General features: G+C 43.9%; 1 protein-coding gene across 1 annotated transcript in view; it reads left to right on the forward strand.

Moving 5' to 3' along the window:
* Window positions 1-17,385, forward strand: part of XKR6 (XK related 6) — a 180,581-nt gene extending 163,196 nt beyond the window's left edge. Inside the window, exon 3 of the mRNA XM_065681879.1 lies at window positions 16,421-17,385. Coding sequence (XP_065537951.1) covers window positions 16,421-17,385 — 965 coding nt within the window. The remainder of the gene's footprint in view (window positions 1-16,420) is intronic.
* Window positions 17,386-27,848: the final 10,463 nt, after the last annotated feature.

The raw sequence follows: 27,848 nt of genomic DNA on the forward strand, positions 1-27,848 counted from the left end.
ATCCCACAGCAGGGTTTATAAACCCAGGCACAGCCCGTGCTGATATGTCCAGACTCCATATGGTTCACACAGTGACAGAAAGGGCTGTTCTTGCCTCTTGTGGTTGTAAGGAGTAAGAGAGCACTGGAAGGGCTAGTAGAAGAGGTTGCAGTCAGGCTAATGCATAGTTTCCTCATTTCCATATCTATTGCATTAGTGGAAGAAAGAAAAGCCTCACCATACCTTGCAAGAACCGTTTTACCCTGAAGTGGTACGTGTTTGAAACGGTTGGGTGGAACCTGTGTTTATTGCTCCTTCAGTGCTCAGAGAACAGACCAGTTTCACTAATGGGTCCCTGCTCACCCTAGAGTTAGCACCTCCTGCATGGTCTGACACCACCAGGAGCTGAAGTGCTAGAGCTGGAATTTCAGGTCAAGTCCCAGCTTCAGTAAACCATGGGACAGCACCCCTGGGATTTCATAAAGGTCAGGATTCATTCCTCCATCATATCCCTAGCACAAGGCAGACCAAATCCCAGCTTAGCTGCTGTTGCTTGATGACTTAGGAAAAGCAGAAAATAGCACAGAGAGAAAAGAGGTGAGAACTTGCTGTACTTCATCGGGTGAGCAGATTGACCCGAAGGTGCACGCTGAGAGCCTGAGCTGAAATACTTTATGCAGCAGCTGCTGGGATGGAAAAAAAAAGGGTCAACATCAGCTCCTGGATACTCATGTGGAAGCCCTTCATGAGCTATTCATCTGCTCCAACCACAGCTGTGTGGGTCCCTCAATGGAAGGTGAGGGAGGAAGGATGCCTCCAAAATTTGGATCAACCATTATCCAAAGAGACTGGAGGAGGTGAGATGAGATTCTAGCCCTCCAGTAGCACCTTGCTCCAGGGAATCTAGACAGAAACTAGGTGATAGGTTTAGACCTACCTTCAGGGTTAGGTAAAAGAAGGTGAGGGGACTTAGAAGAAGATGCAGCTCTGCCCCTCACTCCAAGATTATGGGGAGGATGGAATGAAAGCATGTCTATCTCAGATTCAGGGATGGCACTGGCCAGAGGACTTTCCCTGATTTAAATAACCTGGTGCATTTTCAGGGGGAAATATAATATTAACAACAAGAAAAGCCCAGCAACCCAGATCTTCATTTCATAATCACTCCTAGCAGATAACCCACCTCGCTTCTTGCAGAATAAACCATCCTTAACCCATTTCATCCTGCAGAGATGCCTGTTCCTCTACACTGAATGGAAAAGAGCACTTACAACCAGCTTAAAGGAGACACTCAGCTTCTAGGCAGTTAGTGAGGTGAGAGGGATTCCAGTTTCTCAGCATAAATCTCCTCTTAAAGAGGTTTCCTTTTACTTAATTTTTTATGTGGCTGCTTTAAGACTTAATGAGATTTAGCAGAACCTCTAACGCCCTTTCACTCATGTCACAAGTTCCTTATGGATTCCCAGTTTTTGCTGGGAATTTGCTTCCATGAGGCTGCAGTTTACAGTGCAGGGTTTCCTCCCCACAAAAAGGCTTGGGTATCCACTGATGCTGTGCCCATCTCCTCTATGACCCTGCTGCTGATCTGAAAGAGATTTGCAGCATGAGCCTTCATTTTGCAAAGTCCTTTGGAAATCTCGGGGATTCTGAGGTGTCAGCCCACAGTAAGTAGTCTGAAGCTGCTTGTGTATTTAAGAAAAAGCAACATTAGCCTCAGTTTTTCGGGGGGGGGGGGGGTGACTCTTTGAAGCAGAGGGATATAAGTTAGGAACTAAAAGGGACTTTAGACATCTCAGCTATGGATGTGTGTTGGCTGCAGAGTTATCCTGGCTGAGTCTGCAAATCTTCTTGCCCCTTCCAAAGCAAAGCCCTATCTTTTATCGTGTCCTCACTCTTTCTGTATCATGTCTGAGGGCCATTTATGATCAAGTCTTGTCCTTTTCTGCAGGGGCACATTAAGATGCTTTTCCCTGTCACTTATCTTAGAAGACTTAACTGGTCTTTACAGGGCATTGAAGTACAAGCAGCAGGGGTGGGTTAGCCGCTGGCCTCACTTCCCAGACAAGGCATCCCCCATCGAGCTGAGTGGGTTCAGGATGAACCAACCTGAAGTTAAACACTCCTGCACCTGAGTGAGAAGATTCCTGTGTGGGTGATAATGATTAAGTCTAACATGGAGTCACATTTCTCACTTAATTTTCCCCCAATGACAGGTCGATAGTTAACCAATAATATGCTGTGAATAATGGGTATGCTGTGAGATACATACTGTCTGAAATGTCCTGTTGGATATATTCATAGGATAGGAAATATCTTAAGGCAGCATGACTTGCTGAGGAATGATTTTGAGATCTAAAACCAAGGCTGTATCTAAAGGACAGCACATGAGTGGATCACTTCTTTCTCAGTCCTCTTGCCACTCAGGCCCCAGGGATAAAAGTAAACTTCTTAACTGGGGAAACCAAGTTAGAAAAAGAGCCTTCAGCCTTTCGTTGCCCAAGGTATGATCTTCAAATGTGATCAGCACTGGCCTGAACGTAACTGAAGAGGCTAAAATGACCATGTCTCCACTGGAAGTGGGGAAGAGACTCATTAGATTTGAAAGTTCATCCTACAAGTAGCACTGCTAACCTTGAAGGAACACTAGAAGTTACTGCAGGATTCCCCATGCTGGCCTGAGCTGTCAGGGAGCCGAGCAGAAATGACATCAGCAGTAGACATGCATCATCACCAGTGTTGCCAAGTTAGCATGGGCCTGCCATGGTTCTGGCTTGGACCAGCAAACTTTAAGCCAAACAATCCCCAAGGACTGCTTGGAAATATACACTGATCAGGGACCATTCCTAGTGGGCAGCTGGACATGGGCACATTCGGATGATAGGAGATGGGATATGGATGGGGCAGGAGTGTGCCTACTGGCTGCTGGGCTGGAGAACAATCCCTACAAATACTTGATTCTTAGTAGCTATGCGGCCAAAGAAGACCATAGAAGGAGATGCTGTGCTGGGTAGAAAAGTGTGCATAGGGCTTGCTGTGGGGTGTTGCTGCCTGTTTTCTATAGGTATCTTTCTATTTGGGTGTATCTGCGTATATACATTCCAGCAGTGCTCAACTGTGAATCCAAAACCCCAAACTCAGATCTCTTTAAACCTTGCTACACGAAATTGTCCCCATTTGTGCAGCGTCCCATAACCAGAGTTACCCATTAGAACTAAACCGAGGTTTACCCTTTCTACACAAGCATCAGATTCTACAGGGCTCAGTACAAAAAGAGCAACATGTCATCTACAGACTGTTTGGCATGGCTAAGACATTCATACAGGGCCAAGCAAAGTCCTTTTTCCTTTTCTGACCTAAGACCCAGCAAGATAGCTGCAGTGTAGGCCTAAAAATGTCTTTGCCTCAGAGAGTCCCCTAATAAGAGATGGGGTGGAGGTATGATCTACCAGAGTCACACTCTGGGCTTTGGCTTGGGCTGTGAGACAGATCGTAAGGAAATAAAGATGCTAAAACTTTGCCCATGAGGTTGAAGGTGTATTTTTCTTCCTCTCTTTCATGCCATTTCTTGGGGAGTAAAAGAGATGGGAAACATCCATCACCCAGCCCTGGTTCCCTGTGACAGAAGAGGCATGAGCAGGAAAGCAGTTGCTCATTGCCATGTGGGCAAGGGATCCCACCATTTGTGTGCTTGCTGAAGGGGCTTGGCAGGGAGGAACTGGGTTAATCGGCATTGAAAGTTTGTCCTGATTCAACCACAGTTTCCCTTTAAATGTTCATCAGCAGACCAAGGAGGCACCTCACAAAATGCCCAGATAGCTCCAAAGACATAAGCAGCTCACCTGGGAGGCCACTCATATGACTCAAGTGCTTTGCCAGACTGGGGCATATGGCTCTGTTCCTGCTTCCCCTCCTTCTCACCAAAGCCAGATGACAGATAGCAATTTGGTGCCCTGCTTGAAACGAGTCGCTGGTCCCAGGCCAATTCCCAGCAGCATCAAAAAGCCATCTCCACAGTTGGCAGTGGGCACTGAGGATGTCTTGCTCTGGCATGCTGAGAGCAGGCCAAGCCTGAGGCGTGCTGGCATTGAGCAGCACAGGGAGAGCTTGCCCTATCATCAGCCGTATTGTCCCAGCACAGCGGGGAAGGACTGGGTCCAGGAGCCTTTGAAGCCAATGACAGCTTTTTTTTTTTCCAATGGGCTTTGGAGCAAGCCCAAAGAGACACGTCAGCCCTTAGCCCATCCCCACCTGCAGCTTGTCCATCCACCACCTTGCCATAGCCTCACTCTGTTATTTTAGGGTGCTGATAAAAAACCTTCTGTTCCGTACCATGTGCCACCATCACACATATGACATGCCACAGCCAATAGAGATGAGTCACCATTCACGGGACAGCACTGGCAAGTAGCCAGTGCTGCCAATTTTAGGCTTTTTAAGACTGTGGTAATCGCTGGGAGGGGGTTACATCATCAGAGCACTACACAAGCATTAGCACATGCTGTTCCTACGAGCTGCAGGACAGCCGGGAAACTGAGGCACAGAGAAAGAGGTCTTGGAAAAGATCTCTACCTTGCAGGCTCCTGGGAAGCAAGTGGATTCCAGGCAGGAAATTAAGGCTTTTTTCAGGTAAATTTATACTGCAGACTTTCCCGGAGACATACCTCTCATGGAAAGTTTGTGATTAGAGCGTGTAAGAAGGCGGCTGCACACCACTGTGCAAATTGGCTAGTAAAACACACGGAAATTCAAGTATTTTCATCTTCAGGTTGCTCTAGTGTGCAACTCCGGGGTTCATATCAGGCATCTAGGAGAGCATGCTAACTCTGGGTAAACAGAGAACACATAGGCACTGAGATGTGCGAAAGTAAACGGGGAAGATGATGTGGGGTGCTGGGCAGGGACTTCTCTGTGCTTCTACCCCTGATGTAGGTGGAGCAGTTTTGGTTGATGCAAGTGGCTCAAAATCACTGAGTATTGAAGGAAAAAGTCACTGAGTATTGAAGGAAAAAACTTTCTTGTTTCAGAAACTGTCATTTGTTTTATATGATCAGCTTGGGGTGACAGTCCTGAGTCTAGGGGTGAAGCAGATTTACCGAGGCAGGAGAAATCTCCTGAAATGACTTTTGTCCTAAGTGGCATTTGACCAACCTCATGCTTTCAGTGCCCTCGGCACTTTCACCTCTTCATATGGACCAACACTGACGGGGGACATCCACCAGGCACGGCCCTTTCGCTATCACAGGACCCCATATCTGATACACCCTAAGATGCAAACAGATGTTTGCGGCAGGGGAATAGATGTATGGTTTGATCTCAGCCTGTCCTTGGGAAAGGTGGTGTTCATTCATCTGTTGAAGAGGCAGTCTCACCTCCATCTTGTACACACATGAACTTCTAGAAGGCAAAAAGACCCAGGAGAGAGAAGGCAACATGAGCATGACATGTGGACATTGACGTGCCATTGAGCTCTGGCCTGCATCACATTACTTAGACCTTTGCAGAGCATACAGAGCATGGGCAGCAGAGGAAGAAACAGGTTCCTGCCATTATCCTTGGAAATCAGTGTCCCTGGTGCCTTGAGCGAGACAGCACCAGCTGCACCACATCCGTCCTTGTCACTTTGTCACTCCCCCTCACAGAACTGCTCTGCCAGACTCACTTTAATGATGCCAGCCCTGCGTACTCTCCAGAAGTTCTGAGGTGCTCCTTCTTTTCAGGAGAGCAGTCCTCTCACCTGCAATTATGCTGAGACAATTCCACCAATGGCTCCCTACACAATAACAAAGACTTATAAACCATCAGGTTAGTGAAGTATGTACTGCTGACACATCTCCTCTAAGCACACTGAATGGAGACCTCTTACCTTTGCCAGTGAGTGTTGTTTCCTTCCTCTTCCCCATCAGGTCAAAAGCATTTCCAGAACTGGGATGAAGTTATTTCCCTAATGGCCTGCATACTTTCTGTGTCTAGGCCAAACTACAAACCAGAGGTTGTTTCAAGGACCCATGTTTGGTACTATCAGAGACTGTTTGAAACATTGCCTTGGTGTTGCCTCATCTCTAAGGAACAGGACGTGGGAGCTGTATTTACAGCAGGAAGTTCCTTCACTAAGTCTTGGCAGAAGATGTTGCTTCCCCAATCTGGTGACCAGTCTGTTGCGTTTCATCTATACTAATAAACTGAAACACATCAGAACATGAGCGCAGCCACCAGATCTTGGTCACCCATGTGGTTCAGTTATCAGCACAGTCCTTGGCACATTTTTAGCTCATGGCAACTAGCACCAACTCAAACAATTCCCAGGCTTGGCTCAGGTGTTAGCACAGACCAAGAACAATTCCCAGCAAGGAGTCTGCATTGCGACACCCTATTTTGGAGGCTGAGACAAAATAATGACATAGATATAGCAGTCAACAGAATTAGGCTTTGCTCAGTTACTGATATCTAGGCACAGGGTCCCAGGTCAAAAGTTGCCCCAGACCTGTGCTAGAAAAAAAGAGATTCTCATGGCTACTTTCAGAAGCAGACAGCAGAACTCCTAATGCTTTCCTTCCCAGTGGTGATGTGCTCCCCTATTTTTCAGAGTATTTTAGTCCCACTTGCAAGACTACGACATCCTTTCAACTTGTGCTAGGCAGATTTAAATTCTTCTAGCTGTGGTTCTCATCTAAATTAAAACAGAATGCCAGGATAAAGATGCTGTGACAAACATCAAATGTATGATGTTAAAATGCAAGTATATTGTATGCATTTGCGGAGTTGTGTTGTTTCATGCCAACTATCCCTACTCAGAACACAGAAATGGGCAGGGAAAGATTTTACACTAAATCAAGCCATGTCTTGTTTATCAAGGTTGGGGGATTTTCCCCATTTAAGTGCATTCTTGTAGTATCGTAAGATGTATTTCTCTTCTAAAAGTTCCTAGCAATAGAGTTCAAATTTCATTAGGTCTGAAAAATCTCAATGTAGGAGGCTCGTTCTGATCTTTGCAGAGTGTAAACTGGGAGCAACTCTGATGGAGTCAATACGCTCAAGTATCTGAGCAAAGAATTGACCAATAAACATTGTGTCTTAAGTGTCCTTCACAAAGAAAGAGCTGTTGAATGAATGCGCAATAGGATTTTTCCTCCAAGAATAACTTTTCTTATATTTTCCCATCTTAATCTTCCCAGTTAAAGTAATCATATCTTTGGGGTATTTTCCCTTGTTGCTGTGGGAAAGGCTATTTTAAATAGCAGAGGAAAAAAACCTAGATCTCAGTAATCAGTGACCACACAATGCTGTACATCTAACTAAGAGTCTGCAAGTGCAGCGCAGTCATACTTGTGTGTCTTTAGCCTCTAGAGATCCATGGTAGATCCATGCTAATGGTGGTGCTTAGATCTTCATATTAACTTTAAAGGTAGCTTAGGTTGACTTCTTTTCTGTCTCAGGTGCTTGGTAAAGTCTGGATGCCTCAGGGCCATGCTGATGGCCCTGTAGATTCAAGGCTCTGCACAGCCTACTCTGATTTCTGAACTGAGTTCAGAAGCAAATGAGCACAAAAGTAACCAGAAAGTACACCAAGAAAAAGCAGTGGAAGTCCATTGAGAGGACTTGTACACTTCTCCTGGCTGTATGAGCTTGAATGAGGTTTCTGTGGTAGGCTCTGCTGCCCTGTAACATTGTTTACAAAGAGGGATTTTGCTCTGCATGCACAGATTTAAGTCCTGTCCTTCCTGGAGCTGTTGTCAGGACATCCTGATAGACCATTTCAAGTGAAATCTCCTTGGGTCTCTCTCGAGGAGCTTCAAACCTCTTGTCTGTAGCTGTTCACTTTTGGGGATTCAGATGGGGTTCTTCTTCAGTGTGATTCTGAGACAGTGGTTAAAGGCATTCAGATTAAAAAGAGCTTAACTTTTATAATTATAAATTTTATATATATTTATAAATATATATATATTTATATATATATTTTAAAGGTATTTATAGTGATGACTCTTCAGAGGGTATCTTGCCCTGAGCAGAGTGGCAATTCATGCAGCTTTTGGCAAAAAGAGACATATATGAAAGTTCTCATGCTTTATTTCAAACAACCTAAACTGTGCCCAGGCAATCCTGGCTTCTGCTCTCCCAGCACATATCGAGCCCAGAATTAGCCCAGGTGATTAATACCTGCATAAAGTTAGACCAGACTGTCTCTCATTCCTGTATGTGTGGCATTAGAAAGCAGAACATGAACACGAACCCCGATTTAAGTGATAACAGCAGCTCTTCTAGTTGGAAACACCATCAAATGTAGCCCTGCACTGACACTAAAAACACCTTCAGTAAGATTAATGAGATTTCTGGTTTACTAGCCAAAAATTACAAAGGAAAGAATTGTCCGATATTAACACCCTCAAAATAGCATCCACTGAAGTGGAACTATCTGCTTTTGGTAAGAGGGGGACAATGATTTCTTTTCTTTACATTTTCTTAACATTTGGGCTCTATTTCAAAATAGAAGAGGCATTTCAAAATAATCAGTTTCACATTGTAAACAATGTCGTAAGAACTTATGTAACATCAAAAGGGACTCTAAAGGCAGAATCATTCTATGGGCTATAATTCTATGACTTACATGCCTATGAGGACTGTGTACATACATGCCATTTGAGATCAGAGCTCTTCTAATTGATGAAGGAGGGGGATATTGTATTTCTGCTACCACTTTCTTGAGGATGGTGATAACTCTGTCTGGCTGTTCAAGGAAATGCAACTTGAATATGTCCTTCTCTCATCAGGATTGTGCTGGGGGGTTGTTTTGCCTCAGTGGTATAAAATCATTGTGTCGAGTCACTTGAGTTTGCCCACATTATGTTGGGTCTGTCATCTTCTGCTCTTCAGGAGCCTATGCTAGCTGTTTTGCTCATCTTGGAGCCAGAAGAAGGTTTCTCCAACCCTCCTTTCTTCTCTCCTCACCTTTCTGGGACTCAGGGCTCTCCCCTCAACTCCTAAAGGGAGTTGATAGATGCCAAACCATTGCTACCTAGGGTACTTAGCTGCTTCTTGTTTTGGTCAGTTCAGTTTGATCACTCACACTGCTGTTAATGGAGAAACAGAGAGGCATTTCCAGAGGGCTGCTCATCCCATGTCTCAGGCAGCATTCCTTGGGGTAAGATAAACACTGAAGCACATGATGAAAGGAAGGTCTTAATTAAGAGTATTTTAAAATGGGGGAGAAGGGAGAGGGGAGAAGTTTTGCCAGTCCTTATCTAATGGGTGATGGCCAACATTTTCAACAGGAGATCTGACACCTCTCCACGGGTATTCAAGGACAGTCCAAAACAGAGGGCAGATTATCCCATTTCTGCTTGGCCTGGGGTGCTTGTGCCTCCTGCAGAAGGAGGATGAGTCACTGGCTTGCATCCAGGAGAAGATACAAGACTGGATGGCCCCAGGGCCTGAGCTGGTTTGGCATCTCTGGAGTTCACAGAGGAGATGAATAGGAGAGACACGACAGAAGCAGCTGAGATAATGAGAGCACAGATCAGACAAATGTGGCTGGTCACCTCTTCTAGCAGCAGAGAAAAAGGGGCATTTGGGAGAACTGAAAGGCAGCGCATGAAAGGGGAGAAAAGCAAGTCCTTTTGAAACACAGTTCACAGTGAACCTGTGGAGTACAGTTCCTCAAGGCAGTGATAAGGTGAAGGCTGGATGGGAACTAAAAAGAGATCCAACTTTTCTGGGGTCAGCAAAGACATCTTAATCTAGGGGAAAAAAAAAAAAAAAGGCTTTTAGGAAATATTCACATTTCAGGACAAGACCCAGCCATTAACTGGCAAGGGATGGGAGGGCAACTCTCCATGTAGGCAACTGTTCTGAAGTTACCTTGCTGTGGACTTCATCACTCTCACGATAAAAGCTATGGGAACATGGATGTTCCTCTGGTCCTGGTCATGTGGATGAGCCCTCCTTGTGCTAGCTTGGACATGGACTATCCTGTATAGAAATTCAATGCAAGCCTCATGTCAGGAAATCCCAGTGGGGTTCAGTGGTATAAGACCTTCTTCTTGTCCAGACCTTCTTGGAGATTGGTCCCTGAATTGAGTTCTTTACCTTTGTTTGCCTTCCGCAGTCACCAACAGTTTTGTATTTCTTAGGGACTGGTGACACTGTGTCCTGGGGAGCATGGGGCTGTGACGATCCTTGGAGGAAGGTCTCAGTACGGCTCCCTCGGAGCAGATATTGCCGGTTTGAAGCTCACCCCTTGCCCAATGAAACCAAAACATTTTTCATGGGAAAAGAGCGTAGAACAGGACACTGGTGTAACATCTCTTCCCGGTGTCAGGCTCTGTTTTTCGTCGCTGGTCACTGCAGCTCAAAGCGGAATGCAGGTGTCACACAGATGTGAGGAGGCCATTCCTGGGTCAAACTTAGGAGGAATAGTGCTAGTCTGCCATAATGGACTGGTGGCACACTGGGGAAACTGGTTAAAGAATTGACCTGAAATCCTAAGAGGAAAAGAAATGGCAAAATGGTCTATGCAACCCTTTATTATTCATATACTGACAATGAGCCATATTTTTCCATGTTCAAAGAGGAAAAAAAAAAAGAAAAAAAAAAGGGAAAATTAAGAAAACAAAAGTCATTCACTTCTCTGAAAGGAAAGAGAAAAGAAAGATCAAGCATTGAACTCCAGCAGAAACAAAAGCAGACCCAGGGTCTGATTCTGACCCCTTTTACTCTGGCACAAATAAATAAAATCAGATTAAAAAGTAAGGGGGAGCGACTTTACAGCAATTTTGTTACAAAAGCAGAATCGAGCTTGATCTCTTTTGTGTATAAATGCATTTTCAGTCTCTGTGCATCAAAATGAAAACCTGTTCCTTGACTCATACTGAGCTTCAGGGAGGAACGTGCCACCCAAAGGGGAAAACACAATAACAGGGTTCACAGCACAGAGGCCTGAGCAGCCAGCAAGTGATGGGGAGGAACTGAGACATGGCACTTGGCATTAAGCAAGCGCTGCCTTTGCACAGGGGTTGATGGAAGGTTTCATGACGCACTAAATATTTGCTGTCCAGCTCACCCAGGAGAAATGTTGGTATCTTCCCATTCTGTTTTAGTAGAGTCTTCAAGAGAATTAACGTCAAAAAAGAAATACAGCCCCATTTAGGCACCATTTTCAGCTTTAAAGGTACAGGCACCACAGCAAATACTTGGGGAATATGCTACAGTAAGTGCATTAAAATTACTTAGAACTAGCAACCTGCAGCTGGATTCTGACGAGAGCTGTGCATACCTCTAGTGAAAAACCTCTCTTCTCAGCTGAACACTGCAAATAAGGGAAAAATTTATATATTTTTAATTTTTGATATTCATATTTTTGTGTGTATCATTTGTCTATAGCTTTTATTAGTCTAGCTGTAAAACCATTTGTAATTGTATAGCATGAATAGGCCATATAGACTGGGAAGGCTTTCTATGTGCTGGTTTTGTTCCTGCATATATGTGGGTTTTAAAAACAGCAACATCAGCTTAAGGAGAGTCATTGCTTATTGATGTGGATTCTTCCAAGACCCTCGTTACATTTCTGAGGCAGCCTTTTCTTTTTCTGGATCATCAGTAGGAATTAGACAATGAAAACCAAACCAGGTTGAAATTCAGCCTGCTTCTGTGAGCTTCAGCAAGGCTCCGGGTCCTTCTCTTGAACTCCTCTCCTCTGATATCAGGTCACTACCTTCATTATACTCTAATCCACTCATGTCTTCATGATCCAAAGCAGCATTTCTTGTTTACCGTTCACAGAGGCTCTGTTCCTTGGTCCAACACTTGTCAGAAACTAGCCTTTTATATAGCTGCCTTACTTTCTACTGCTTTCTCATTTCTCTTCATTTACTGTTCCTTAGTCTGTGTGCCACATGTTTACCACTGGAGACTGTTCATTAGCTCCCCCTGAGAAAGGCAAAATTACTAAGGCAAGAAGTCAGCATCAAGGCAGTTCAAGATGATGGGTGAGTTCAGCTCCATATTCAGGCACCTAAAGGTGTCTCCAACAGAGGTGTCTCCATGTGAGACCTTGAGTAAATCTTTCAAATATTGGTGCTTCGTCTCTCAAATGGGGACATTACAGAGCTCTTCCTCACCGTGCTGAATGTAGCTTAGGAGATGTCTCACCGTAAGGACTTCAGGGTGCATTACTAAAGCGATGTGGGGGACTAAGTCTTGTGATGTGTCATTCAAGACACATGGGCTTGACTCCTCACTAGTGCTGACTATGGCCTGTGAGTCACTTACTGCTTCCTAGCAGGTGACAGGAGTTCAGGGGTTGTTGTAAACCGTGGTGCAGAGAGTTTGAAGATAACACCAGTCTATGTCAATCTGACTTGTTATGGGAAGGTGGGAAACAGATCCGGCAGATGCAGCCACAGGGCTTCTAGCCCCATCGTACCTAATGTCCTCCTGGCTTGAGAATGCCCACAGAGATATGGCAGTGCATGTCAGGTATTTTCCACTCCCAAGATTAAGCACGGAGTGGGAGGAGTGGGAGTGGGATTATGGAGTGACTTCAGTTTTAAAACAGCCCCAACGTTTTGATAAACAAACCTTGGAAGGGAGTCGAAACCCGCTTATGGTAGATGAAGGTGCGTCAGTCACCACGTGCAAAAGTCAAGATCCAAGTTAAAAAATAATTCCCATGTGATCCAACTTACAGAACTTTTGTTCTAGTTGTAATTGGAGGGATCTCTATAGTTGCTTAGAAGTAAGGCCTGGAGAAGTAGAAAAGACAATTTATCCCACAGTCTGTGAGAACTGTACATTGTATGAAGATGTCACAGGCTACAAGTAACAGGGAAGGGTGGGAATGAGAAACTCATGGTCAATATGACAAAAGCCAAGGCATGCTTTGTCATTTCATAGAATCATAGAATCACAGAAGAGTTAGGGTTGGAAAGGACCTTAAGATCATCCAGTTCCAACCCCCTGCCATGGGCAGGGACGCCTCACACTGAACCATGTCACCCAAGGCTCTGTCCAGCCTTGCCTTGAACACTGCCAGGGATGGAGCATTCACAGCTTCCCTGGGCAACCCATTCCAGTGCCTCACCACCCTTACAGTAAAGAACTTCTTCCTTGTATCTAAGCTAAACTTCCCCTGTTTAACCCATTGACTTTTGTCCTGTCACTGCAGTCCCTAATGAAAAGTCCCTCCCCAGCATCCTTACAGGCCCCCCTTCAGGTACTGGAAGGCTGCTATTAGGTCCCCACGCAGCCTTCTCTTCTCCAGGCTGAACAGCCCCAACTTTCTCAGCCTGTCTTCCTATGGGAGGTGCTCCAGCCCCTTATCATCTGGACTTGCTCCAACAGCTCCCTGTCCTTTTTATATTGAGGACACCAGAACTGCACACAATACTGTGTGAAGTCTGTACGAAATAGCCATAGAATGATTTCTGTGTCAACACAGTAAAAATTACTGGAGCAGTCTTTATATCATTCTACAGTCCCTGTTGACATCCACCCACTGATCGCATGCCCTTACACCCAGGTCCAGATCCTGCTCATCACTAGGATGTGATGAAATTTGCATTCACCACAGAGTCATGAATTTTTAAACAAGGACAGGAATATGTCAAAATGTCTAGTGGTACTTCATTCCTCCCCTCAGATCTTAGTGCAGATGAGGAGGCAAAGAATTGTTTGTGAGAGTGGGACTCATCCCACCTGACTGCTGGTGTTCACAAGTCCCCACACTCCCCTGACAAGGGATGGAGTCAGACACTTCAGGAGCATGAGTCAACCCCTCCCTGTCCCACACATGGATCTTAGGACAGGGTGAATCACTTTCTGGGGGTGTCTGCCTCTCTCTGTTGACTCGAGGGGATGTTCAGATGACTATCAGCAGGCAAGGTACCCTGCAATGTGAGTGATTCAACAAACACGCTCTCAGACAGCTCTGTGCAGTTTACAGCAAAGACTATGATTAGTGTAGGTTTCTGCACTGAAAACATTACAGGGGGAAAAGCCTTTAGGTTTTTGTTTCTGGTGTATTTTTTTCCTCTTTCTTTTCTGGCGTAAATGAACCCAACAGAAACATTTTTAAGCCAGTGTGACACATCTGTCTCCTGCAGGTTGGCATTGCTTGAGTTTCAGTATGATAGGTGCATCTAATGCCATACAAGTCTCTGGTATAACAGCACTAAAATAAGAAAATACCTGGGTTTCTTTTTTTTTTTTTCCTTTGCTGCTAATCATGGGAAGTTTTTTGTAACTGAACAGCCAGAAGATACTGCAACAAACCGTACTTATGCGCATAGAATCACTTACTTTAAGAATAGTGTGGCATTGCTCAGCCTTCCAAAACTGTTAACTGTGTCTGCCAAAAGTGTAATTCATCTGGTAGGTTAAAAATAAACTTACTCTACATATGTTTGGGGGTGAGGCTATTCACTTTCAGAAATTTTCACCCATTAGGGTCCCCAAGTCCTATATAAAAGTGTTTCTGACTGAGGACTTTAAACTTCAGGAAAACTGTGGTTTAGATGGTGGCCTAAAGCTAGCCTCTTTGATAAGGTCACTGATCTTACGGGTTTGTGGTTTGTTGTTTTTAAAAGTTCAGTCTGAAATGCTAAAGCACGTGTGAGCCCAAAGGCAAGGTACTCAGAGAGAAACGCCACAGCTGATGTAAAGGTGTAGTTTTGGTGGACCTGCAGGCTAGGAGAATTTCAGTGAGGGCAGAGATGGAGGTCTGCCATCCTTCCTGGCCACCTTCTCCATCGCCTGTCCTCCAGACATAGCTAGGCTGGAAGTGGAAAAGTAACCCCACCATACCGTGGGGTGGGCTCCTCAGAAAGAAGATGAAGTTTCTAGAGTGAGGTCTGAAGAGCCAGTGGATCTTCTGTCCATCCCCAGGACAGCCAGGTTCTTGTGGGTAGGAGAAAAGTGAGAAAACAACAGGAGAAAAAGAAATTTAGGGTTTCAGATGTTTTAGCTTTGCACCCCAGAGCCGCTGCAGCAAGCTGCTCATTGGGTTTTCTTAAAGTAATGAAGGCAAAAAAAGAGATGGACCTATCTTCCAGTGCCAGTGCATTGCACATCAGAGGTAGAGTGGCGTTTGTTATTGTTTGTTTTGGTTGAAACCATTAGCAGTTTTCCTTTAGTTTTTATAGGTGATGCTCCCAGACAAATCTTTGGCCAAGGCCCAGTCAAACTATAGCCACCAGACTTCTGAGCTTCCCAGACATGGATCTCAGTCCATCATCTGTTCCCTCGCCTGCAGAGCAGCTGTGCAGTGAGCAGCAGTGGGAGCAAAGGAGTAAGATGCCACTGGCCCTTTCTTTTCCCAAGGATCTTTCAATTATTTTTCATTATGATGCTTTGCTCGATGAGTTGTTCAATTTACCCTTGAGATAATCAATTGTATTTTATTTCTAAAAGCTCTGAAGTGTGATGGGGCAGTTTTATCCTTTGGAGCAAACAAATAGTTTAAGTGTTGACTGTGATGTAGCATAAGATCAGGCCCCTTTGGAATATCATGGAGTATCTGCCTCATGCCAAGGTGCAGGGGATGAGTTGGAAACTGAGGGTGAGCCTGGTGCAGGAAATGCACTCACTGATGGGAGCAGTCCCACAAAGGCTGAGTGCATGTTGGTAATGGTTCCCTCAGTGGTCCCAGACAAGGCAAGGGGTTGGACCAGATCCAAGGACTCTTCAAGGGGTCCCAGCAGGAGCAGAATGAGACAAGGCTGGAGACATGACTGCAACTTAGATCTGTGGTCCACCCAGGAGACAAGGCTGGAAATAAGCTACCTCCAATGCAGGTCTCAAGTCCATCATGGAAACAGAGCAGGTAGTTTCTGGAGGGATCAGAGTATTTGAATTGAGACCATTTGGAGGATATTGATGAGTCTTGATGTTCCTTGCACTTATATATTCATCTACATGGGACTACAGGGTGACAAAAACCTGCTTATTTTTCCCAGAGGATTCCTGATGAAGGCAGAATCAAGTGCAAGTCAAAGTGAGTGTTCCTTGTATGAAAGTTTTTTAGAAAAAATAAAAGAATCCATGCAGTTACAGGGAATACAGACGACCCGCACTTGCCATGGTGCACTCCAAGGTAGACCCCTTTCTACTGAAAGATGGGATTTGGATATCAAATTCTCAAGTGTGGATCTAGTAAGGATGAGGACAGAGGTTGTACACTGTAAGAAGAGAAGAGCTGGGGTGGTAGCAGAGCCAACAGCTCATGAAAATGAGCCGCATAATGTGCTGTGTCAGAGAACTCATGCATACAGCATCCTTTCCAATTCCTACACTGATATTTCTGTATTTCTCTCCTCCAGACTATAAGGACAACCTGACGTGAGTTGAACCTCTGGGCTACTGAGCCTGCCCCAGATGCAAAAATTTAGTGAGCAGATGATGTTTTCAACCAAACCTCCTGTCTAACTCAGTGGATCTGTGTGTCTTCCGGCAGGTGTATCCTCTGTGGCCTCCCTGATGTCCCTGGCTTGGGTGCTAGCCTCCTATCACAAGCTTCTTCGGGACTCTAGGGACGACAAGAAGAGTATGAGCTACAGAGGGGCCCTCATCCATGTCTTCTGGCGCCTCTTCACCATCTCATCTCGAGTTATTTCTTTTGCTCTCTTTGCTTCCATTTTCCAGCTCTACTTTGGGATCTTTGTAGTGGTCCATTGGTGTGCCATGGCTTTCTGGATCATCCATGGTGGGACAGATTTCTGCATGTCTAAGTGGGAGGAGATCCTCTTCAACATGGTGGTAGGGATTGTGTACATTTTCTGCTGGTTTAATGTCAAGGAAGGGCGGACTCGATACAGAATGTTTGCGTATTACACGGTAGTCCTGACGGAGAACGCTGCCTTGACACTCCTTTGGTATTTTTACAGAGATCCTGACACTACTGACTCATATGCCGTGCCAGCACTGTGTTGTGTCTTTCTTAGCTTTGCTGCTGGGATAGCTTTGATGCTGTTATATTATGGTGTGCTGCATCCCATGGGGCCAAGAGCTAAGATCTTTGCCAGCTCCTGTTGCGCCGAGCTGCTCTGGGGCATTCCTTTGCCCCCCGATGTTGAGCCCATGGCACCCCAAACCCCTGGGTACCGGGGGGCCCAGGCTACGCCCACCAGAGCGGTCACGGAGCAACAGGAGGAACTCACGGCTGACACTTGCTTGCCCGTTTTCCAGGTGAGAGCAATGGTACCATCTACTCCCTCTGGGCGACCCTACCCCCCCGAGGGGCCTCTCATTAAGATTGACATCCCAAGAAAAAGATACCCTGCATGGGATGCTCATTTTGTAGACAGGAGGTTAAGAAGAACTATCAACATCCTCCAATATGTCACCCCCACAGCTGTAGGTATTAGGTATAGAGATGGACCTCTCTTATATGAGTTGCTACAATATGAATCTTCACTTTAAAGCTCCTTAAAGCAAAAGTAAAAGAGGGGACCTTATTTTTGTTTACGGTAAACACAGATCATGAAACAAACACAAACCTTCAGATAAGCTTTCTTTCTGGTTGCTGTATGTATAAAAAAAAAAGATATTCTCTATGTTTTGTAAGTAAAAACAAAAAGAAAAACTTTTCTTTTGTTTTTTACACACAAGAAACAGTATTTCAACTTCCACACCTAGGATTCACAGGTGGAGAAGGAGGCATCTCCACATCAGTTTTATACCGTACACCAAGTGTAGAACATTATCTATGGGATTGGTGCTGATTGAAAAATAAAAAAACAAACAAACAAACCTACAACTGCCTTATGCCCTTAGGTGCTGAGTTTCATTAAGTACTGTCACCTTTCTCATGCAAAACTCTTTGATGATTATATGCCAGGAAAAAAAACAAAAAAGAAACAAAAAAACCAACCAACCGACTGAAACGCAAACCTTAAAATTGAAAAAAAAAAAAAAAAAAGAGAAAAGAACAAATAAACAACAAAAAGAGAGAAATGTACAATTAAAAAAAAATATCTTGTTGCTCTGATTGGATTTAGCAGAAAAAAAACCCAAATGTCTAAAGACAAGAAAGCAAAGCCAAGACACCCCCAATGGAGTTTGATTTTTCTAACTGAAAGACAAAATCAGGTCTGTAACTCAATTTGGCAATGCATTTATAACACCATTTGGCCAAGCATGTGAACCTTGACCAAGTCATGTTATAAACATGATCCCACCATGCGACCGTTTTCCTCGTGTAAATGGGCCATGTGTAATGGTCGGTTTGCACCCCATTAATGTGGTAATACAGTATCTGATCTTGTTTCAAACAATTGCACATGCTAAAGTGCCACTGCCTTCAGTGGAGTAAATAAGAACCATCTGAGCCCAGAATAAGGCCCACCACCTTGATTTCTGGAAAATAAGAAATCTGCAAACATTGAAATTAAATACCAAAAACATTACACTAAAGTACATTTACACCTGTCTAATAACTATTTCAGTAATAATAAAACTCAGCATAGTAGCAAAAAGCGAGTCAATTTAAAGGCACAATACTTGATCAGTGACTGGCAAAATAATTTGACCTACTGTATCATTTTAAGGCTGTGAAAGGCATACATGTATTATTTGTAATCTTGTGTAAGACCTGTCATGTCTCATTCAGTGCGAGCCTTAAAGTGATTGTAAAGCATCCTTTCGTTCCATTTTGGGGATTTTGGGTTTTGATTTTTGTTTTGTTTTGTTTTTAAGGAAAACAAAACATGAAAATCGGGATAAAAAACAAAAAAACAAAAAAGCAAACAACAACAAAACAACCAACAAACTTCTTCAAACGATAATAACCTGTAAACTGACTCACATCTAGAGATGATTTGGTGCTTTGTATTTTTGTTGATGTTGTTGTTGTGATTTAGCTGAGAATTCTTCAACCCGGTACATGTGGGGAACTGCCGATAAAAACTGTCTTGTGTCACCCTCTACTGTAAGTACATGGCGAGAAACACCACCAGAGGAAATTCAGGAGCGTAGCGAGAGCATCATGGTTTAGCTTAGCCTCCTCACCGCAAGGAGATGCTGCCACCTCCGTTGATGGCAAAGCCTAGATGGTCACCTGCTGAGAGTTGTGTGGTTGTCTTGACATTTCCAAATAACCTGCTCAGTGTCTGAACATTCACATCTCTCAAATGCTGTTTCTGTGCTGGAATCTCTTTTTTCAAGTTCAATCATGGGTTTGCATCTATCTAACACCTTTTTCCGTTTTGAGAGTATTGCTCCTTTAAAGGAATATTCCCGTTTCAGGGCATCTTTTCAATCCCACCATCCCTCTACTTGGGAGGGGAAAAACAACAACAAAATGAGATATTTTTAAGTGAATGCTGTAGTATTTTCTGTGTGTAATTGCAATTTTTTATTCCAGAAATACTGTAACTGTCTAGGGTGCAAAACTCCCATGCTGACCTATCCTGAAGAGGAGATCAGCATGGGGGGATATTTTTTAATTATGATTATGATTTTTCTGTTTAATTTGAGGAATCAGTTGTTTTTTTAATTATACAAGTATTTAAAGAAACTAGTACCAATTTTATATAACAGTTTAAAGAAGCTGAATGCTTTCTTCGCCTGAATATACCTGAAGAGAAACCTTTTTTTCAATCAGTGATCCTTTGCAGTGTTCTGAGAAAATGTTCGGGTTTCCTCAGTTGTTTCATTTTGTTTTGTAAAGAAAACTTTTAACTGGTGTCTGTCCCTTTAAGGGAGGGCAGGACTCATTCACGCCAAACTATAGACAAATGGCAAAGTTTATAAGAAGCCAAATTGTCACTGGTACTGTAATTCCCAGTCAACTCCATTTCAGGCAAATGTTTCTGGGCTCTGATTACAACCAGTATGATGATCACATTTTCACGCAAAGGGAGGGATTTTGTCTTGTCTTCCCCTATCTAAATTCCCAGTCCCTTGTTTACTGTGCACATAAATACATATGTATGTATGCACACTTGTATGTATTTGTGAAAAGTGTTCATTTCCCTTCTCCATTGTCTGTGTCCCATAACCAGTCGCTTCTCAAGTGTCCTATTAACATTTCTCCCTGTTTCTTCCCTAATCAGTATACTGTCTCCATAAAAAGGGGTAATTTGTGAAGTGAACTTGCTATCGCCAGATATTGTGACATAAAATAACAGAGGTGCCCATCCTCCAGCAACAGGCCTGCATTTCTGTTCCCAGGACTTTCTTCTGACTTAATACTAGTGTAGACTTAGTTTCCCTGAAAATCATTCCCTGTGTAAAGACTCTCCTTGGTCCTTCCATGAAGAGCTCTCCTCTACACACAGAATCATAGAATGGTTACACCTGCATTTCATTGGCATAAGCATGAGAAAGGAATGGATGACAGACAACCCTAGTGTTCCTTGAGGACCTTTCCTCTAGGAAATAGCATCCTCATTTTCAAAAGCATTATGAGAAGGTCCCCTTCCCCAGACTGGTCAACCTTGAGGTCTTGTTTGGAGATGTGAACCCACTCCCTGGCCAACTGAACAGCTGGACCCTGCCACCTTGCACCAGGACAGTGAAATGAGTCAACGAGCCAAGACACTCTCATCAGGAGTCAAGGAAGAGACCCTTCAGTGTTGCCTCTTATGAACATCTGCAGCCTGCCTTCCCTCAGGAATGGGACCCTTGCTCCAGAACGCCACAGCAACAGCCGTCCTCTCCATCCTGTTATGGGAGTAGAGGGGCAAAACACTCTAGAAGTGACCTTACCTCTCAATACAGTGCTAATTTCTCACAGCCAAACCAGCTTGACAAAGGGCTTGACACACTCCTCCAAAGTCCTTTTTCTTCGTGGCTCGTAGTATGGATAACAATGAAGGCAGGTGCCTCCACTGCATATTAAGACTGTTTCATTGTGCTTAGTTGCATAAACTTTCTGCCTCAGTTATTAGTCCTTTTTTTGAATGATATTCACTGGCATTCTGATCTAAGCAAAAGATTTCCAGTGAGAGCCTGTGTCAACCCTGAATAACTATTTCTTTTTGAAGGACTTCATTACAGCCTTAACATAAAGCACATGCTCTACCACTACACCCAACGAGTTCAAGGTAGACAGTTTGGTGTGGTGACCATTTCCTCTTGGGATTATCTGTGATCTTGTTGCCAAACAGCGCCTTTTGCCAAGCCAAAAGCTCGGGGAGGAAAATTACTCCTAGCTCTTTATTGGTACTAACCCTAGTGCTAACAGTCTAGTCTTTTCCTGTTTACTTTTTTTCCTAGGGTCTCTTTGATTTTCGGTGTGCACTTTGGCAGGATGGTTAGTGACTTGTTTTGGTTTCACTTGGTTCTTAACTCCTCAGCTTCTCCCTGGTAGCTTACTTACACCATGTCCCACCTTCTTGCCAGAAGATACTGTGTGATGGGTTTTTCAAACTGTCGTGGAGAAGGTTGAGTCCATATTTATTCACATCACAAGAGCAGTGAGCAACTTCTCTGGCATGTTTGTGCTGCTGGATTCATCCTGGGATCATCTAAACCAGCCAACTGTGCCATGCCAGGGCAAAGCCTGGGCAAGAGGACTCCAGCATCCCCACTGTTACATTTTTCAAACCTTCCCTGGCATGGTTTTGGCCCACTCCAACGAGCCCTGGGCTTGGGTACAGCTTGCAGAGACATTGATGCTGGCCAGACATCATCCCCAGTTGGCAGTTTGGATGCAGACGCTCTGTATTGATGGAGAAAGAGTTTAGTAGCATGGATGTGGCCAGCACTTGTCAGTTGGCTCATGGCCCAAATGGATCCTGGCAGTGCTTAATTTACTAATAAAGATGCAACTATATGCCGCAGACCAGGATTCAGGACTTGGTAGAATAAATCAGCTTCAACTTGGCATTCTTCTGTTTTTCTGCCTGGTTCAATGGACAAGGTGTTTTTTGGTTCACTTTGTTCTTTTTGCTGACGTTATTTTGCAAACAACGTCACTTTTATGGTGCTGATGTCAACCCATCCATCCTTCCATCCATGTCAGATGGCTGGCATGCTTAGTGCGATAACGTTATACATCTGTAGGCAGCTAATTTGGAGACATGAATGATTCAGACCAGACCAAGTCAACAATGGAAATACGGGCATTACAAGGTCCCTGCCCATGCCCTTGTCATGCTTTGCCACCCACACAAGGCATTTTTCATCTGCAGCATATCCAACCTGAACTGCAGAAGAGGAGCCGAAGTATAATTGCCAGTGGAAAGTGCAAGTGAGCCCCTAATTTCAAGTATAAATATATATATATTCAGTGTTTTGGATTGGAGCTAATTGTCTGCTTCATCCTGTCCTTCCCTGCACCTTTCAAAAGTCAGTAGTCATCTGCATATGTTTTTATTTAAAGCTGAATAGATGAAACAGGATAAAATCAATTTCAAGCTGTAGCCAGTGGTCTGCTAAAACCTGGCTGATGCTACTCACAAGGGTATTGACTATCAGAGAGCAATTATCCTGTGCTCTTCTGATATTTTTCCGTACACACAAGATTCACTTCACAATTTATCTCTACTCCTTGCCCCTGCACAGAAACGTATGACACACTTGTCACCCACATACCTGCAGCATGACTAAACCTCCTGAAGAAAATGTGGTCTGAGGTTCGTCCAGCATGATTTCATTGAAGCTCAGAGGTGCTTTGAAAAGGAAAACTTACTACTGTGCATTTGCAAAACCTTTTAGTGCCTGCTTGCTGGGCAGCTTGGGCAAGAGACAATTTGGAAGCTGCCAGAGTCAGCGGAAAATCGTGGAGACAGGCTTTTCTAGGATATCTTCTCCTTTTGCTGGGTTAGCTTTTCTCTGGATTCTGTTCAGATTGAAAGTGGTCGTGCAAAAAAAAAAAAACTCCGTAAAACAAAAAACCGAATAACCACAACAAAATAAGGTCTATGCCAGTCCCAGAGAACCTGAGGTAGCTGATGGTAGGGATGATGTGAACTCAGTTGCGTACCCTTTTCTTGCTGAAGCTTGCATGCTGTTATTTTGGCAGTTGTCTAAAGCCCTGGGGCTTTAGGGATTGTAGTTTCCCAGGGTTATGATTTCTGGTTTTATCTTTCCTTGGAGCTCAGGTGTATTCTGGTGCAGAGAATCTCAGCCTTGTTTGAATGAGAAGATTTGAGGCTATCCCAAATAGACGTGGGCAAACCTTTCACTGTGTGCAGAATGAGTTTCCAGACCTTTGGGTACTGCTAGAGATTGTTGCAATCCACTTATTTCTCCATGAGCACGTTCAGAATTGCTTCATTATTCTGTTGTGTTTAAACTTGGGAATAATGGTATGATGGCTCTTTTTTGTTGAGGTGTGATGTGAAGAAAGGTAGGAACCTTCGTGTTGTGCTAGGTGTTGCCTGTGTTTAACCCTTATTTGTTACTTGAAGCTCAGACATTAGGATAATGGGAAAACATGAGAAAATGCGATGACAGATAGCTGCATATGTTCCATTGTCTCTTCACTGGTGAGGAGGGAAGCAATTAGTGACAATTAAAATAAATCTGCAGAAACCATCTGGACCTTAAGGTATATTCAGGCATACACACAACCCAATTGGAAAGTGATGCTGATAAACTAATATGGAGTAACATTTCCTGTTGTATATTAAAAAACTAAAACAAAACCCAAACAAAACCCAAACCACAATAAAACAAAGCAGGGCAAACAGACAAAAATTATTTGAGAGCATAAACTTTCCTTCCCCCCTCCTTTGGGACACATGCAGCAAGGCCACTGTTTGGAAACCAGGCACTTTGAAATACGCGGAGTTATTTGGGTTTGTGCAATGCTGTGTTTGTCAGACGGTCTTTTACAGCAAGCGTAGAAAGTGGCCACGGTCTAAAACTCATTGCAGATTTCTGGGTGACGGTCCTCCTGGGTTTCAACCCCAGCTCTGCCACAAAGTTGCTGTGTAACCTTGGGCAAGTGATTTAACCTTTCTGTGCCTACAGTTTACCCATCTGTCCATGGGTATAATAATATTTACCTACCTCACAGGGGTGTTGTGAGGCTTAAGCAAACACATGTGAGAGGTGCTGGAAGTGCACCGTAAAAATTTCATTCTTGTTGGGTTCATGCTGTTATCAGGAATGAGCAGTAAAGGGGTTTGTTCCAACATGCAGAAGGAAAACCTGCTAGTGCGTGCATGTGTCGAGAAAGTGATCTTAAGTCTTTTCTCTCCCCAAAAGCAAGAAATGGAGAATATTGTTGTGTGCTGACTGAATAGCCTTGATTTCCTGGTCAAATGTAACAGCACTGTTTGCAATATTGTTTTCTTACACAACAGGTGACTTTTCCCTTTTCCTTTCAGTTTCTGGAAACTTGAACTAAAGGTCACAAAAGTATTTCTGAACCTAACAGCTTACTGATGAATACTTGAATTTCTTTAAAAGTTGCTCTCATCAGCCACGGTTAATGTGCACTAATCATTCAGTCATCGGCTTCCATCTGAATACAGTGAAAAATTTGCTCACGCTGTTTTGGAATAGCCTGGACCTTATTTGGGAGGCTGGTATACTGTTTGCTGAGGACTCTTGTAGGCATGGGAAAACTAGAGTCTCAACTGATAAACATGTGAAAAATCTTTTCTTTTTTGTTTTTGCCTTTTAAGTTTCCTGCCTGCCTAAGACAGCACAACAATTGCAGTGTACTTGGTTGTACAGTAACTTTTTCTTTAACTGTTTCCTTATGTGAAGGGTGAAGGTGGGCTGTGAAAGGATAAGCTAGACTCAGTGCTGCTCACATGCAACTCTTCTCAAGGTACCCACTTTCCTGGAGAAAAATCTGTGCCACATCCAGAGAGAGGAGACCAGGTCTGCCTTCACCGTCCTTCCACAGGCAAAACTTCCCTTGCCGTCCATGGAAGTTTTGGCTGTCAGTTATGTGTCCATTGAGGTGAATTCACCCGTGGTTGAACCCCAAGACATTGGGGTGAACCCCAGGATAACATTCTTTAGAACAGGGAAGGGATCCAGCTCACTGCTTCAAGTATCACAACTGGTTGGGTAACACAGAAGGGAAAAAAAGGCATGTGATAGAAAGCCCAAGGGACTTCTGTGGTTTTGAGCCAAGTGTTTTTCTTGTCTAAGCATGCTGACCATTATATTATGTCTCTTTTGGAACTGCAATGCAAGGCAAGACTCCCTGCTCCCTTTTAGAAAAGCTTTTTGAAGTCTACCCACGCACTCCTTACTCAGGCAAAACTCTTGGGTTTTGTTATTGGGTCTTGTTTTCTCTCCTGAGTAAGGACTGTGAAATCTGGCCTGTACTGGATAACTGGGTGGTGTTTCAGGTGGCTGTTGTCTTCTTAACCCAAGATTTGCCTTGCATGAAGCAAGAACGAAGCTCTATCTTGGTCTGCCACGTACCTTCCGTGTCCCTTTTCTGTATCCACCATGGAGAGGTAGTTTAAAATCATCTGGCTACATGGGCCAAGCACTTCCACATGACTAAGCAGGCAGCTGCATATCTTCCTGCCGGGGCAGAGCAAGTTCAGAAGCCCTACTTTTGCAGATGGGCATCTGCATCAGCTTTGGGTCTGCTCCTTCCCCGTTCTTCTCCCCAGCCATTTATTTGCCCTGTTTTAAGCACTCAGTTCAGTGCTTCTGGGTTCTTTTGACTACTTATGTTCCAAAAAGATTGATGCTGGGACAAAAACAGCAATGTAACTCCTTCGGTGCTATGCTAACTGCTTTGTTCAACCCAACCAAATGCTGGCCAGCGTACAGATTTTCCCTCTTTGTCCTAAGAAGCACCACACATCTGTGTCTTGAACAGGGATGGGCTGAGAGGGGTGAGAAAGGGCAAGTGTGGTTTTGAAAGCAATTACAGTTTCATGTGTATCTAGTAGAGAAAAAATAAGGTATAAATGCAGAGTGCTTTCGAAGCTAGCTGTTGTCCACTTCGTGGAATTAAATAGGATATAGCCTATAAGGTATTGAGGGCATTATATATATATATATTTAAAAAAAAAGACGAAAAGTTCACCTGATCAATAAATCACCCTTTATCTTTCCTGAAAATGCACTGTTCAACAGTAAATCCATCTGGCTGGGTTTGCACCTGGTTGTTTTGCTTTGACCCACTTCAGCAGCAATGGCTACTTAAACTGCAAAGGTAGAAAAGTGGGAGGAGAGCGAAAACTCCACCTAGTATGTATTAGGCCTCATGTGAAGTGGGTGGCTATGAATTTTCAGGATTAAAGGGACTAATCAACATGTATGTCTGTGTCTATATCCACAGTCCTGTGGAAATATAGAAAAGCATACATGCCATGTTACTGCAACAGTATATATGTTTTAATATATATGAACACATCGTGAATTCCGAAGGGCTTTTTGAGGTGAGGAAGGTAGTTTCTGGTGTGAGGTGCCAGTAATTTGGGATTTGCAAGCAGGGCTGAAATAAACATTCCTTGTATGTATTTTAAGTCAAAATAGGGAAAAAAGACCATCAGAAGCTTAAGGTCCTTCTGAGGAAATGCTGTACCACTTCTTAAGAAATTTGAAAGCCAACATCAGACCAAAAGTGAGGGCCAAATGCAGTTACCAGTATAAATCAGTAAAGCTCCATTGATGGCCAGGTGCCTCCTTATACTCCCTGTCCTGAAAACAGTAATTTCTACTGGTGCTGGTTTTGTTTGGTTTTTCTTAACCTGGGATGATTGATAGTTTTCCTGTTTGAGCTTGTAGATTTTGTGAAAACTAAGGCAAAACTTGGAAAAAATCAGCAGTTTCTTTCCAAGCAGAGCCATCTGAGTGTTGCATACCCCTGACCTACATAGGGGCTTTGTAGTCTCTGGGTTTAGCTGAGGAAGAGGGGGTTTCCCCTTCCACCAGTATCGCCACTGCAAGGAGAGCAGCAAACGGGGCTTTCCTTTACAGGGGTTAATCCCTGTCCAGATCTGGTTTCAAGCCTTTAGCATTCAAATGCCAAATGCCACTAAAAGTGAAAATGATTATTGTATTCTCTCCAGATGTCACTCCTCTTCATCAGCCACAAGCAGCTCATATTTTCCCTTTCTAGCTGTATTTACCAATAACACTTGCTGTCAGAGCCAGCGCCTTCTTCCCTCAGACCAGCTGAACACCACCTACACGCTGGCCCCATCTTTTCTCCCCTTCGTCCACCTTAAAAGCAAACACTGTTCCCTCCCAAGCAGTGAAGATCCAGGACAAATCCCAGCTGATTACACCTGCAATCTGTTTGCTTTAGGATTTTATTTCAGCTTCTGAGGGCGTGTGAGTACACACAGGGACATGCACCCGTAGAAATTTCAGTAGCCTGAAGTTGAAGCTGCTTGTCTTCAATTGGCTTGCTCTGAGCTGACACTCAAGCAAGAGAAACTATACACCAAATGTTCCCCAGGTGACCCCCTCAAACTACTACAGTTTTACATCATTCCCATTTAACCTGGTTTTTTTTTCAGTAGTTACTGAAGCCTGGGTATCAGTCAACAAATTTATAAAGGCTAAGTAGTAGGAAGTGGACTGGTTTGCACTGTAGATCTAGTACGACTCGAGCAATTAAACAAGCCTTAAATCATATGTAATTGCAGTCCTTTGGAGGAGAGCTATGGTGTATGTTTTCTACAAACGCAGCCAAATGCCTTGCCCCCCATCCTCTTCATGTAGGGAGAGTGAGAAGGAAAAGATTTTACACTGGATATCAAAGTTTGCCATTAGCTACAAAAATGTGCCCCCTGCCAAAAGGGATCTAAAACTTCTTCTTTTGGTGGAAAACATTTTCCTATCAGGAAAATAAGTGGTTTGGCAAATGTTTCCACTCTGCAAACTGTTTTACCATTTCAGCTTTTCGTTCCAATGAGGAATGGGAAGTAATTTAAGTGTTTAAGTTACTCAGGGAAGGACTATTTCACATTTAGGTCTGGTGATTTCACACTGTTGCCACTGAG

The sequence above is a fragment of the Lathamus discolor genome, chromosome 5 (genome assembly GCF_037157495.1).
Source record: "Lathamus discolor isolate bLatDis1 chromosome 5, bLatDis1.hap1, whole genome shotgun sequence".
NCBI lineage: Eukaryota > Metazoa > Chordata > Aves > Psittaciformes > Psittacidae > Lathamus > Lathamus discolor.